The 14,527-nt window shown below is 39.1% G+C and overlaps 1 protein-coding gene and 1 long non-coding RNA gene across 4 annotated transcripts in view; one reads left to right on the forward strand and one right to left on the reverse strand.

Moving 5' to 3' along the window:
* Positions 1-14,527, forward strand: part of LOC135249400 (zinc finger protein 883-like) — a 167,164-nt gene that overhangs the window by 133,525 nt on the left and 19,112 nt on the right. Inside the window, exons 1-2 of one of the 3 annotated variants that reach the window (XM_064325016.1) lie at positions 7,732-7,904; positions 11,241-11,468. Coding sequence is in view for 1 of the 3 variants with exons in the window: in XM_064325014.1 (XP_064181084.1) it covers positions 11,241-12,986 (1,746 nt within the window). In the remaining 2 variants the exon portion in view is untranslated. Of the gene's footprint in view, positions 1-7,731; positions 7,905-11,240; positions 14,394-14,527 lie in introns of those variants that run through there. The other 2 variants (XM_064325015.1, XM_064325014.1) reach the window with 2 other exon arrangements.
* Positions 2,557-6,045, reverse strand: LOC135249459 (uncharacterized). The gene is made up of 3 exons (XR_010328677.1): positions 4,279-6,045; positions 3,933-3,998; positions 2,557-3,612 (listed from the first exon to the last, which is right to left on the reverse strand). It is a non-coding gene; the product is annotated as an uncharacterized LOC135249459 (long non-coding RNA).

Below are 14,527 nucleotides of genomic sequence, written 5' to 3' on the forward strand. Positions count from 1 at the left end.
GTAAATAATGCATGTTTTAAAACCGTTATATTTGGAATCAATGAAAATATACCATACAATAAACTGATATCGTGCTCTGAAAGTGGAAATTATTATGATAACATTTAGATTTTATAAGCTCCCAGGCATGGAACTGACAGCACCCTCTTTGCCGAGTATAAACACACACACACACATTCAGTACATTCAGTTTCTCCAGAGGAAGAACCCTGCTGTATTTGTTTATTTCAAACACATACGCACTCGCGTATGCACACCCCGTTATTTTCCTGCCGCACACAGGAAGGAAGCTACAGAACTGCTGTAAAATACCAGGGCATATCTTACTTATCTGATTACCTCTAGAGAAAAAAGGAAAAAAAATAATAATAGCAGACGCTGTGGCTCATAAGCTTCCCACGCGAGGGCGTCATCAAAGCACAGAAACCACGTGAGCGTCTCTTACCCGCAGCTCCTCTGCAGATGAAAGAGAAGCTTGTCACTCAAATGCAGATGAATGAGACGTAAACGATAACCAGTACAACTTCCGGCAGCTGTGTTTACGATCGGATACTCTGCGATACTGGAGGGGGTTGAAGTCCCTCTGCAAGCTCCTCAGTGACACAGTTAAAGGTCAGGTTAGGTCATGTGGGCCTATCAGAGTCATGCTGATTTCACTCAGAAACTACACCTAAGGCAACATACTCCGTGTGGAAATTATATTTCAGTTAATATTTCATACTTATTTAGGAGTTCAAGTACAGTTACAGCATCCACTTTGGGGGTTTCAGAGATCTTATGAGTTTCAGATATAGTGTTTCAACACAATATCATTAAACAGTGTTTAGAAGAGGGAGCTTGTTGGTATTAGGGGGGCATTTTATGGTTGATTATGAGACTTGTTGACCTCAAAATGCAACTAAACTCAAACTGTGATCATTGGGCTCTTCTTTGCCTCCCTCATCATCTTCCTCATTGTGTGGGGGGACCACATGTCCCACCTTGTTTGAGAGGAAGGTTACTGACATCTGCAATTCTTTCAAGATGGAGTTCTCAAACACTTTACTCAATCCTCTCCCCCAGACAACCCTCCCCCTCTCCCCAATCACACAGATGAGAGAAACAACAGGAGGACTCTGTGACTCAAGCATGATGTCAGAGGAAAGGGAATATTCACACTGCATTTTGCTCCAGAGCTGAACCTCTCCGGGGTCAAACCCCTATCATCTGGAGGCCTGGATGGGTGACCTCGCTCTTCTGAACCATGTATTAAATTAATATACACGGGCAGTCTATTTTACCATAGTTTAATACCTCAGGCAATAATCTGCCCAAACACTGATTATTTGCTTTGACAGATTCCCCATTAGCTCCCTATTGCCATTTAGCTCATCTTTAACTATTGATAGCAAGCTAGTCAGTGGAGGATGGGCTCTTCCTCTGTGGACTGGTTCCACCTATGATGTTTTCACACTGGGAATCTTCTTATAATCATTGTTTCAGTCTTTTTTTTTTTAACCCCACTTGCTCTTAGTTTTGGCTGACAGTGAAACATGACCTCTGCTGACCTCATCTGGATACAGGTATGTACTGCATCAGCCAAGACAGGGCAGCCTACAGCGGGACATATCACACAGACATAGAGACTTAAACATTAAAACCAGGAGAGGCGAGTTTAAGGTTATTCATCGGTGCAGTTTATTCATTTAATTAGTGGCCTCTCATTGCTCTCCTACCTTCTGTTCTGTCTTGTAGGAGGGTACAGTTAAATGACAAAAGCCACACATTAACAGACTGTGGTGGTATGGTCATTGGCCACAGGTGTCTCTCTCACCTGGAGGTCCAGGTACCACAAACATCTGACCACCAACTCATCCTCTACATCTGAGTGATTACACACCTTTAATTCCCCAAACACTGATTCCCCAGGATGTCACTGCAAAAGAGAACTCACTTAACTGTTTGATTAAATAAAGATTATTAGATTTTCAAAAGGGATAAGATGAGAACATATGTATTACGGCATTGGGGCAATCGAGAGTGGAGTGAGATTGGGACAGTTGGGGCAATATCCCTGTGACTGGGAGATGCAGGCACGACATGTTGGTGTTGTAATGGTTTTGCATATTTTCACCACTAGGTGCCAGTAAAGATCCCAGTACAGTGAACATGTGGAAATCCCGGCCGTTGAGGGGAATTAATTGAGGGGAACGACTATAAAATAAAAGGGGGAAAGTACGATCCGTGAGGATAAAGAGATATGCCCAGAGGGATGGGACGGGGAGGGATTCCTAGAACGGCAATTAATTTAATTTTGGTTTAGTTTTAAGAAACTTCGTTTTCCCCCGTGGTCTCCTACCCAAATACTTCCAAAGCCCACACTTGTGAAGCTTCAGCCATTCAGCAGGAGCAGGGTGCAGGCTGGTATGGCTGCTGTTCTGTTTCTCTTCCTCTGTTTCAGTGTCATAAATCTGCAAGCAATCTAAACTGTTTACTATACCTATCCCTGCATATTTTCAAATGAATGAACAAATGCATTAATGTAGAATAGGAATAAAAGGAAATGAGAAAACAATGTTTAATCAGCCTTTAAGCTTAATTTAAAAATGTCTTATTGACATACAGCTGTTAAAAATACTGGTATTGCTTAAGAAGGCTTAAGAAATACATTGTGAGCATTTTAGCTAAATATCATATTTAATTTTTATAAAATCTTGTCTATCAAAAGCAGCATAATTCTCCAAGATATAGAATTCAAATATCTAAAAACTACATATATAAAAAGGTTGTCAAAAAATATTTTTTTGTTAAAACATTTTAAACAAGTTTGAGTAGTAATGAAAGCAATATGAAATTAGTAGTAGTGAAAACGTTTTGAATAGTAACAAAGCAGCCAGTGCAGACTAACTGCCTTGTTCATATTCTGCTCAAATGGTATGATGAACAATCTCATCAGCTAGGTGCAATAAAAGCATCTTGAACAATGTGATCTTGCAAAGGAGCATGTCGGGATGCTGGATAAGTGCTGTCTGGCCACCCTTCCACGTGTCAATCAGAGAGCCAACATGTACAGCTCTGACCTGCACATGATGAACACAGCAGCCAAAACTGAAAAGATTTAATGGAAATACAAACAAATCTAAAGCAAAAGGCTAAAGCTCAGTTTTCATTTTTACATTCCAACAATTTTGATACATTCATTTCATATTGAAGTGGCCAGTACTGACTCCATGTAGTTTGAGCTGTACATCATCATCTTGGTCAGAAAAAGTAACTGTCTCATTGTGTCAGTGAATGCAAGCTATTGTTCTCAATGTATACAAGTACCAGCATTTCCAATGAGCTAATTTATGAATGAGCTAAGGAGTCCACAGTAAATCATTTCAGGTGAATTATTAATTCATGAATAGTTGTTCTAGTGGGATATGGTTTTATCACATTAAAACATTTTGCTTGAGATGTGTAGGATAAAGGAGTCCATGTAAGTTCTTCTACCCAAACTTGTGGGTGAACACTTCCAAAGTTAGAACTGTCAATCTCACAGTGCTCCTCCTCTTTCAGGAGGCTACTCCCCCACATCATCATAGTCCATCCCCCTGGGAGCTGGAGGGCTTTCATCCAGAACACTCTCCCCTACAGGATCGGATCAGGAGACACACACACAGTCAGGGAAAGGCTCATTTTCACCAAATACCTGCTGTGATCTCGTAATTCTATACTGAAAGAAAAAGTTTCAATCAAAATATTTTCATAGGGTCATGTCTACACTAGAATGTCTACTCTCAGAAAAGTTTGCAGGTGGAATGGAATGTGCATATTCTCATAATTGCCCATGAAGCAATCTGGGAAAATGTCTTCCAAGAGCGGTATATGAAATATAATGGTATAGAATGATGATTTTTTATGAAACCATAAACGCTGCAAAAAAAGTGATCCATTCAGTACAGTCTCACCCACTTGAATCCAGTCCAGAGTCATGGCATCATCATAATTCTCCTTTGTGTCTGTCACATGATACACTGTAACAAACCACACAGACAGGAAGTAGCCCATGACAGTGATTTTCACAAGTTACACAGACAGGAAGTAAAGATTTTCAACACAGGATAGTGTATTAACCTATAAAATTCTAAAAATAGACTAATAAACATAACAATCTAAAATATAAATATTGCATTAATAATTAATAAAACACATGATTGCAACCAGAGACACAGAATAGCTCCTGAGCAGAACAGTGAATTCAGTGACAGACATTGTGTTTCACTCCAACATTCTGTCTGTAAAGAGAAACTCAACCTGGAAAAGCATCTGGGCTCGGCTGCATGGTGATGACATCATCATAGTGCTCTGTTGCATCTCCTTCCACCAGCTCCCCTTAAACAGACAGAGAGAAGCAGCAGCAGTGCTGGTTAAACTGGGCACACTGGTTATAGTGCTCATAATGGCTATATTGGGTGGTTATACTGGTTACACTAATTATTGGAGCAACAACTTTAAAAGTCATTTCCATGTCTAAGACTGGACAACAACTGCAAGAACTGTTTTATGTAATGAAATAATTCAGGACAAGGGAGATTTCTCCTCCACACCACTACTGGCTGTTTAACATAAACAACTAAGTACAGCATATAATAATGAATGCAATTAAATGTATTCATGAGGAGAATATATTGAGTCATCCCACCAACCAATCAAAACACTCACCTGCCACATTCTTCCTGTTGCAGAGCCGCTGCCACCACAGCTCCACGCAGAGGACCCAGACTCCTAGAACACCAGCCCCACAATGGACAGTGTTCCCCCCACACCACAAACACCAGAGCCAAACGCCATGCAATCACAACACGCGTCCCCTCTCCAGCCAACGCCCACAGCACACTTCCCCACTGAGAACAGCAATGCACCATACACAGCAGGCCGCACCTGCAGTCCAAACCCAAAATATATGCAGTAAAAAAAAAACAATCTATGGGCTGCCATATACTTTCATGTGTATAATGTGGTTTAAGTAAATCATTTGTTTCATGTATAAAGTGTGAGCTAAAGAAAAGGGATGTAAATCATTTGGCTGAATGATTGTCCTCTTTGTTCTCTATGAGCCACCGTACCTGTATGTGCGTTTATGGCTAGGCCAATCAACGTTCTCGGTCCCGTGTAGTTCAAGACATGCATGCAGCCTCACTGAATGTCAGCTTGGCTCACACACGGTTTTTGTGTTCTCAATAAATCAGCGGTTTGTTCTAAGTAAGTGTGATCATTGACTCTCATAATTTCGAGCAAATTTCTACAATGTGGAAAGTCGTCTTCATATCTACACCTGAGAATTCATACAAGTTAAGAGCCCGACAAATATCCTCAGTGTGGGAAGTACTTTTCCACAATATCTCATTTAAATGTCCACCAGAGCATTCATATAGGTGAAAAGTCCCATTGGTTTACATAGTATGGAACATGCTTTTCCAAAAGGTCTTATTAATACGGCCACCAGAGAATTAATACAGGTGAAAAGCCACACAAGTATACAGAGTGTGGGAAGTGCTTTAGTACAAATACTTTAAATACTTTTGGTCTGCTTTAAATGAACACCTGAGGTTTCATACACATAAAATGCCATACAAATGCATTCAATGAGGCAAGTGTTTTCCAAATCAAGTTCATAGAACTTGGACAAGAAGAGGCATATAATGTACGCTGACAAGCGACAAGTGTTTTAGATCTAAATGCCCAAGGAATAATAAAGGTGAAAACCTTTGGGCACACTCTGTGAGGGGTTTTCTTGCTTTCTATACTCCTGAAAATTCATACAGCTGAGAAGCCATAGAAATTCATTCATTGTGAGAAGTGTTTTTTGACCACGTGATTTAAATCGCCACCAGAGAATTCAGGTTAAAAGTCCTAGAAATGCAATGTGTTTTCCCAAAAAAAATTCCAACTTAAATTTACACCTGATACTTCATATATGTGAAAAATTGTTCAGATGCACTTAATGTTTAAGCAAGGAATTTCCTTTTAATGACCAGAAGGAATTCCTACAGGTGTGTAACCTTACACATGTACTCGTAGAGTGTTTCAGGAAAGCTTCCGTTTCATGATGCACTGTGTGTGGGATCCAAACCATTTTCAAAAACAACCTGCTAATTTGTCTTATAAAATACCTTCATATTTTTAAAAAAAGACGAGCCACCCAAATTCTTATTTGGTGGGTGTTCAGTTTGAACTGAAGGAGTGAATGTAAGGTGGTAAGCTGATGGCGTACTGGGATGCCATTTTCCTTTCCTTTTGTTTATGATGGTTTTGTTCTTTAGATGTAACTAATTCATTTTAAATGGTGTAATTCCTTGCAGATGGAAGCATAATATGTTGTGGGTAAGAACATCAATGGCATCATAATTTGTTTGAAAGAAACAATGTGAAAACAATTTGGATATACTACAGGATGAAACATATAATGTCTATAGCAAACTCGTATTCTGAAAATGTACTTGGGAGTACTGGTCTTTCCAGTTCTGCTACTGTCAATGTACCAGCTTTAATGTGTATGTCAGCTAAAACTGATCATCAGACTTCAGAGATTATTCTCAGATATCTGTTGAGGAGCTTTGTTTCACTGTTTAATTTTACATGTTTATATGAATTGAGTATGAAATAGATTGTACACTGTAAATGTGCATATAGCAAGGCCTCTGCTATATACATTTTTATATCAACACGTATGTCCTTCCCAGTGTCATTGCTTTCTACTTCACTACCACTGTTTTTAAATGTAGTTTAATTCCTCGTCAGATTAGATGAATAGACTTTCTGAAATATCTGTTCGTAGTCCCAAATTTGCAAATGTGGGTGGATGTGTTGTACTTAAACCCTGGCAAAGTTCCTGGGGCAAATAATTCTCTTGGTTTACCTACAGATGCGTCCATTTTATTTTTGCGCTCTCAGGAGCAACTTGCTGTTGTTGGACAGTGTTTTACATACATTGATTTTTGAACAATTATACATTAATCTCTTAAGTTTTATTTCAGCAATGAATCTGTGTTTGAGTTATGTCACTGTATCAAATCACATGACAGTTTTTAATAATTTTTTTCAACTTTGAGCAAGATGTCAACTTTACCACAAAAATGAATTAGCAACTACTGATACAACCAGCACATTTATATAGGCTATAGTACAAACAAGCAAGTACACCATAAAACGGCATTTGCTGCAATACTTCATTATTATTACAAGAACATTATTAACAAACATTGGTTATTGTCACCATATTCAGCATTGTAATCATCAAAAATCAGTAAAATAACATTGATATAACCTTTTTTTTTTTTTTTACATTTCTGTGACATTGCTGGTAGCCATATGAATTTTGTGCATCAAAATACCAATCAACATATTACTCGTGACTCACCATCATCAAAGCTGTAACATCTTTTTAAATTTCCCGATACAGCCATTTTGCTTATGATGTAGTAAGGAAGAACCTGAAACGATTTTGAGAGCTGATGTCAAGTCAAGTAAGGACTGGTTTTGATGACCAAGGATTTATTTTGTTTTTGGAGATGACAAAATAGAAAAATCAAAGATACAACCAGTAGTCAACGAACATTTTATTTGGAAATTGTGTATCGAGCAAAAATATCCATGTTTTTGCCATGAAAATCTGCCATGCTGCAAAGATATTCCAAACAGGGAAAACTTTTTAAAATCATACTGCCTCCAGCCTTTAGGGGCAGAATTTTTGGGGTGATTGCAGCTGTAACGTTTAAATCTATTGGTAGTTTTAAAACATGAAATGCGCTTTTATTTTGAAACTCAGTCTAAGTCCTACACCGAAAGTTTGAGCTTTCGTAGTTATACAATGCTCTGCAGAACTCAAGCGCTTGAAGTTAAACTGAAGATTAAAGTAATTGAGTCATCTACGAACAGGGGTAAGTGTTTTCCACAATCGTTAATGTTTTAACAGTTCTGTTCGTTTTATTTACCTGCAGCCTGCAAATCGGGGTGTATTCACCAATGTTTACACGAGTTGTCTGTTTGATAATTTGCCTGTAGCTGTTGAAATGCGCACGATCGTATAATTTGTTGAGCATGAAAACTTTTCACTGGTCCAAACTTACATCTCTGTGTCCAATAAGATGGCAATGAGATAATATGTCGCTAAATAATGTTAACTTGTAGAGGTCGTTCACATCTTTTTGCCTACGCAAGCAGAATATCGGCTACACTGTTTAGCTCATTTCTAACGTACCTAACCAGGTAGGCCCATGGGGGTAGGCTCGTCTCAGAACTGAAAACCTGTTGTCTGGTAAATTAATAAATAAAAAAATAAAATCATTGGTTCACAAATAAATGTAATTGTTTCACAAATATAAATTAGTGTCTCACATATTATTTTGCACTCAAACAAATCACTCCCGGAAAATGACTTTTTTCATTTGTGCATCGGATAGCGCGTGTGGTGTCACTTTAATTAATATGTGGATTTTTTACATAATCCGGCATAGACTATAGCAAATATATGGACCGAGTAACTGACGTCACAGATTGACTTTCCATGGCCTTTGTGAAAAGCGTTTTGAAACTGCGTTATTGCAAACAACTGCAGTTTTGAAATGCGAGAGAAATTATACGTTATTTTGAACAAACACTGAATCCGTGCACCCACTGGCCACCGTAGGCTCCATAATTCAGGTAGGGAGGGCAAAATGTAGGTAGACAGCAGTGTGTGCACCATATAACGTAGTTTGTTGACTGTTTTAGCCTCACTACAGTGGTGATCAAATTTACACGAAGTAACTGCAAGTGCTAGTGTGTTAGGCTTTCATCGCAGTTGCATGAGACCTTGTGATGTAGCTAGCACAAGCCAATAGCTCATCCATAAAATAGATTTTCCATCATACTCTTCTCACACACACCATACTCTCTCTCACACACCATACTCTCTCTCACACACCATTATTCTTTCTCACTCACAGCATCGTAGAGAATAGTAGTACGTGTGAGAGAATAGTAGCATGTGTGAGAAAGTATGATTGTCAGTGTGAGAGAGCTGAAACACCTGTACTGGAGCCAACTGCACTGGTGCAAGTAAGCAACATTACTGAAGAAGACCAGGAAGTGACCTTCAAAAACAAAGCCCGGTTTTGGCCGCTTTTACAATCCTTATGGATGGTGAACATGGACGCGTTTCAAGACATGCAACAAATGCGTATCATCCTGATAACACTCTGCAGTTTGCTGGTTACATCTTTTTCTATTTAAGTGTACATATACACTTTTTGAATTCAGCCCAAACTAAAATGACGTCCCATGACAAAATGCCGCAACTGACATCATGCTGACGTAGTTACTTGGCCAACAGTAGCTAGCTAGCTTACGTTAGTGTGTGTCAGACTGTTGTTTAAACTACCAAACCTTGCATTCAGCACTGCAGCAGCACTAGCCCTGTCTGTAGTTATGTTTTAAAATGAGTGTTTATGCAGGGCCTCTCCTTCTCCAGAGGTAGAAAGCGCTGCTCAGGCACTCGTCCAGACAAATGGCAGGGGCCTGTTGCCAGGCCAGCCTACAATAAATTCCACCCCCATTTTGTTGTTTGCAGGTGAAGTTGTTGGATGTTATCAGTAGCACTGAAATGTCTAATAGAGGGTATGCACATGATGTCACAGTAGGTGGAAGTCACTGCGGTTACACCTTGAATGCCGTGAAAACACAAAAAACACATCTAAAATGGGAAAGAGCTGTTGTGCGATTGACTGTAAAAATAGATTTATGATTTTACCCAAAAATTCAACATACCTGACAAAATAACAACCGCAAATCCACGCTTCAGTGCCTGGATTTGAGTTGTAGAAAACCCTTGTGCAATTATGTTAGCACAGCTGAAACCTTTTGTGATGATTAGAGAAGCAATTGAATTGGCCTTCCTTAGGCTAATTGAGTATCTGGAGCATCAGCATTTGTGGGTTTGATTATAGTCTCAAAATGGCCAGAAAAAAAAGAACTTTCTTCTGAAACTCGTCAGCCTATTCTTGTTCTGAGAAATGAAGGCTATTCCATGCGAGAAAGAATCTGAAGATCTCATACAATGGTGTGTATTACTCCCTTCACAGACCAGTGCAAACTGGCTCTAACCAGAATAGAAAGAGAAGTGGGAGGCCCTGGTGCACAACTGAGCAAGAGGACAAGTACATCAGAGTCTCTAGTTTGAGAAACAGACGCCTTAGAGGTCCTCAACTGGCAGCTTCATTAAATGGTGCCCGCAAAACACCAGTCTCAACGTCAACAGTGAAGAGGCGACTCCAGGATGCTGGCCTACTAGGCAGAGTAGCAAAGAAAATGCCATATCTGAGACCGGCCAATAGATGGTAAAGATTAAGATGGGCAAAAGAACACAGACATTGGACAGAAGAAGATTGGAAAAAAATGTTATGGACAGACGAATCAAAGTTTGAGGTGTTTGGATCACACAGAAGAACATTTGTGAGACGCAGAACAAATGAAAAGATGCTGCAGGAGTGCTTTACACCATGTGTCAAGCATGGTGGAGGAAATATGGTGGTCTGGGGGTGCTTTGGTGCTGGTAAAGTGGGAGATGTGTACATGTTAAAAGGGATCGTGAATAAGGAAGGCTATCACGCCATTTTGCAACGCCATGCCATACCCTGTGGACGGCGCTTGATTGGAGCCAGTTTCCTCCTACAACAGGACAATGACCCAAAACACAGCTCCAAACTATGCAAGAACTATTTAGGGAAGAAGCAGTCAGCTGGTATTCTGTCTATAATGGAGTGGCCAGTGCCGTCACCAGATCTTAACCCTATTGAGCTGTTGTGGGAGCAGCTTGACTGTATGGTACGTAAGAAGTGCCCATCAAGCCAATCCAGCTTGTGGGAGGTGATTCAGGAAGCATGGGGTGAAATTTCTTCGGATTACCTCAACAAATTGACAGCTAGAATGCCAAAGGTCTGCAAGGCTGTAATTGCTGCAAATGGAGGATTCTTTGACAAAAGCAAAGTTTGAAGGACAAAATTATTATTTCAAGTAAAAATCTTTATTTCCAACCTTGTCAATGTCTTGACTTTATTTTCTATTCATTTTTCAGCTCATTTGATGAGTAAAAGTGTGAGTTTTCATGGAAAACGTGAAATTTTCTGGGTGACCCCAAACTTTTGAACGGTAGTATATATAGGTTATAGTGCTTCACTTTGAATCAATGACAAATAAAAGCAGTAATTGAAGACAAATACCATACCGTTTCCCTTCAGGAGCTGCACTTCTGCACACCTTTGAGCAGCAGTATGATGCAGGCAGGATTCTGTCTGAAACAGGACACTGAGACAGCACTACCAGAGCTCACTGAGCAGCACAGGACCAGACCGGAAGAAGAGGAACTCAGTGGACTGGAGTCTGTCCACATGGCAGAGTCAAAGACAGAGTGTGCTGCACCGGGACTCAACACACTGGAGCCAGAGTGTGTTACCGCACACAGTGGGGTCAGTGATGTACACCACACACACACACCACTGATTAAAACAGAAACAGATCTGGGCTCCACCCACACTGGGGATTTTATTAAGACAGAGAGGCTAGACAGTACAGAGCTGGGATATGTAACCCATCTGCATCCTGACCAAATTAAAACAGAAGCTGATGATGGAGGATATCTTAAGGCAGAACACAACAGTGATTTGCAGGATATTAAAGGTGTTGATATGAAATCTGATCAAATGAAGTGTGAATCCAGTGAAAGTTTAGTGAGTGATCTCATGAATATTATGATGGCTGCAGCTGGTGCAGGACAACCGAACCCAAATTGTAAAAAAGAAAAAATTAATGATCTGCTGACCCATTGTGGAAACTTAAATCACCACTGTGACATAAAAGAAAATAATCTAACTAAAATAGTCCAGAAAAGTACAAACATTAGCAAAAAACATATATATTGTCAGAGAATGGATGTGATAATTGAACCCAAGGTAATTAATCCAAGTAAAAACTCAAGCCTGATAAATTTATTTAAAAACAAGACGAGTCATAGAAATCCAGGAGAGATTTATACAGGTGAAAAGCCACACAAATGTACACAGTGTGAGAAGCGTTTTCATAATAAAACTGACTTAAGACAACATCAAAGAATTCATACAGGTGAAAAGCCCTACAAGTGTACACAGTGTGGGAGGTGCTTTACCCAAATGAATCATTTAAAGAACCACCTGAGAATTCATACAGGTGAAAAGCCCTACAAATGTTCTCAGTGTGGGAAGTGTTTTTCCCAAATATCAAATTTAAATTCCCACCAGAAAGTTCATAGAGGTGAAAACCCCTACAAATGCACACAGTGTGAGAAATGCTTTACTGAAATTAATTGTTTAAAGAACCACCAGAGAATTCATACAGGTGAAAAGCCCTTCAGATGTTCTCAGTGTGGGAAGTGCTTTTCCGAAAAGGCATATTTAAAAATCCACCTGAGAATTCATACAGGTGAAAAGCCCTATAAGTGTACACAATGTGATAAGTGCTTTTCCAAAAAGGCAGATTTAAACATTCACCTGAGAATTCATACAGGTGAAAAGCCCTATAAGTGTACACAGTGTAGTAAGTGCTTTTCACAAAGGGGTAATTTAAAGAGCCACCAGAGAATTCATACAGGTGAAAAGCCCTATGAGTGTACACAGTGTGGGAAGTGCTTTTCCCAACTGAGTGGTTTAAAGAGCCACCAGGGAATTCATACGGGGGAAAAGCCTTACAGTTGTACTCAGTGTGGGAAGTGTTTCTCCAAAATATCTCACTTTAATCGCCATCTGAGAATTCATACAGGTGAAAAGCCATATAAGTGTACACAGTGTGGGAAGTGCTTTTCTAAAATGCCTGATTTAAACAGCCATCAGAGTATTTATACAGCTGAAAAACCCAACAAATGTCCCCAGTGTGGGAAGTGTTTTTGTACAAATTCTGTTTTAAATAGACACCTGAGAACTCATGCACGTGAAATGTCATACAATTGTATTTAGTGTAGGATATTTTTCCCAAATATGCGATTTAAGTTGCAACCAGATAATTCATATCGGTGAAAAACCATACAAGTGTACACAGTGTGGGATGTATTTTAGTGCAAATTAAAAATTATTCTTGTACAAATTCTGTTTTAAATATACACTTATGAATGGCTTTTCATATGTATTTCTTATGTCCTTAGTGTAGATATCCTTCCATCCATCCATTATCTATACCTGCTTATCCTGAGCAGGGTCGTGGGAGGTGCTGGAGCCTATCCCAGCATTCATTGGGCGAGAGGCAGGAATACACCCTGGACAGGCTGCCAATCTATCACGGGGCACACACACCATTCACTCACACAGTCATACCTATGGGCAATTTAGAGTCTCCAATTAGCCTACTAGCCTAATAGTCTGTGTCTTTATACTGTGGGAGGAAACTGGAGTACCTGGAGGAAACCCATGCGGAATCTCTTAATTAAAAAAAGCATACAAATGTAATTCTGTGTGGCAAGTTTTTTTGTCAATCAGGTACATTAAATGCACAAGAAGATTCACACAGGCAATACGCCCTACAAATGTCCTCGGTGTGGGAAGTGCTTTTCCAATATATTCAATTTAAATAACCACAAGAGAATGCATGCAGTCTTTCAGCTGTACTTAATGTTTACATTTAAATAAATCTACTTTTAAAGACCAAAAACAAAATTCTACAGGTGAATGACAGATGTATTCTTGTGGTGTTTCATGAAAGCATCCTTTTCATGATGTGCTTTGAGCGGGAAGTGTTTCAAATGTCCATTAAATTTAAAAGACATTATATTGCCTACAAAAATCCCTTTGTATTTTTGAACACAAACCACCACCCTGTTGTGGTTTCCAAATTTTTATTTAGTGGACTTTTAGTTTGAGCTTCAGGAGAGAATGAAATGTGATATGTTGACCATGTTTTAGTGTTTGTAATGGTGCCGTTTATAATTCTCTTTCTGTTATTGCTTGCTTATATTTTGGACAGACATCTGAAAAACAGCTCAAGAACGAACTGGGATATATTTTCTTTTTGTAACAAGTGTTTGACACTCGTCAAAAATCATTCTCAATGTAATTCCTTGTAGTGTCATGATGAAATTAACACCAGTGTAATTTGTATGAACAAAACAATTTGAAAACTTTAGGTATAATGTAAAGAAACATGAGTGTGTTTACTGCCAATGTATAGGCTTAAATGTGTATGTCATCTAAAACAGATGATTAGACTTCAGACAGTATGTTTTATCAGACATCAGTTGAGGATCTTTGTTTCACTCTATTTTTTAGTATTGTACATGAATTGTATATGAAGTAATTTTACATTGTGAATGTGCACATTCCAATGCCTTTATGATATGTAAATATCTGTATAAACCCATATTCTCCACTGTGTCACTGCTTTCTTCTTTTTTACTCCTGTTCATAAATAGTGTAGTTTAACTCCTGGTGCACATTACTAATTGTGATGGTGAAATCACTAATTGTGCGAGAAATAAAATAGTAGGAACAAGTATGCAAAATACCAT

This window comes from Anguilla rostrata, chromosome 2 (genome assembly GCF_018555375.3).
Source record: "Anguilla rostrata isolate EN2019 chromosome 2, ASM1855537v3, whole genome shotgun sequence".
In the NCBI taxonomy this organism is placed as follows: Eukaryota; Metazoa; Chordata; class Actinopteri; order Anguilliformes; family Anguillidae; genus Anguilla; species Anguilla rostrata.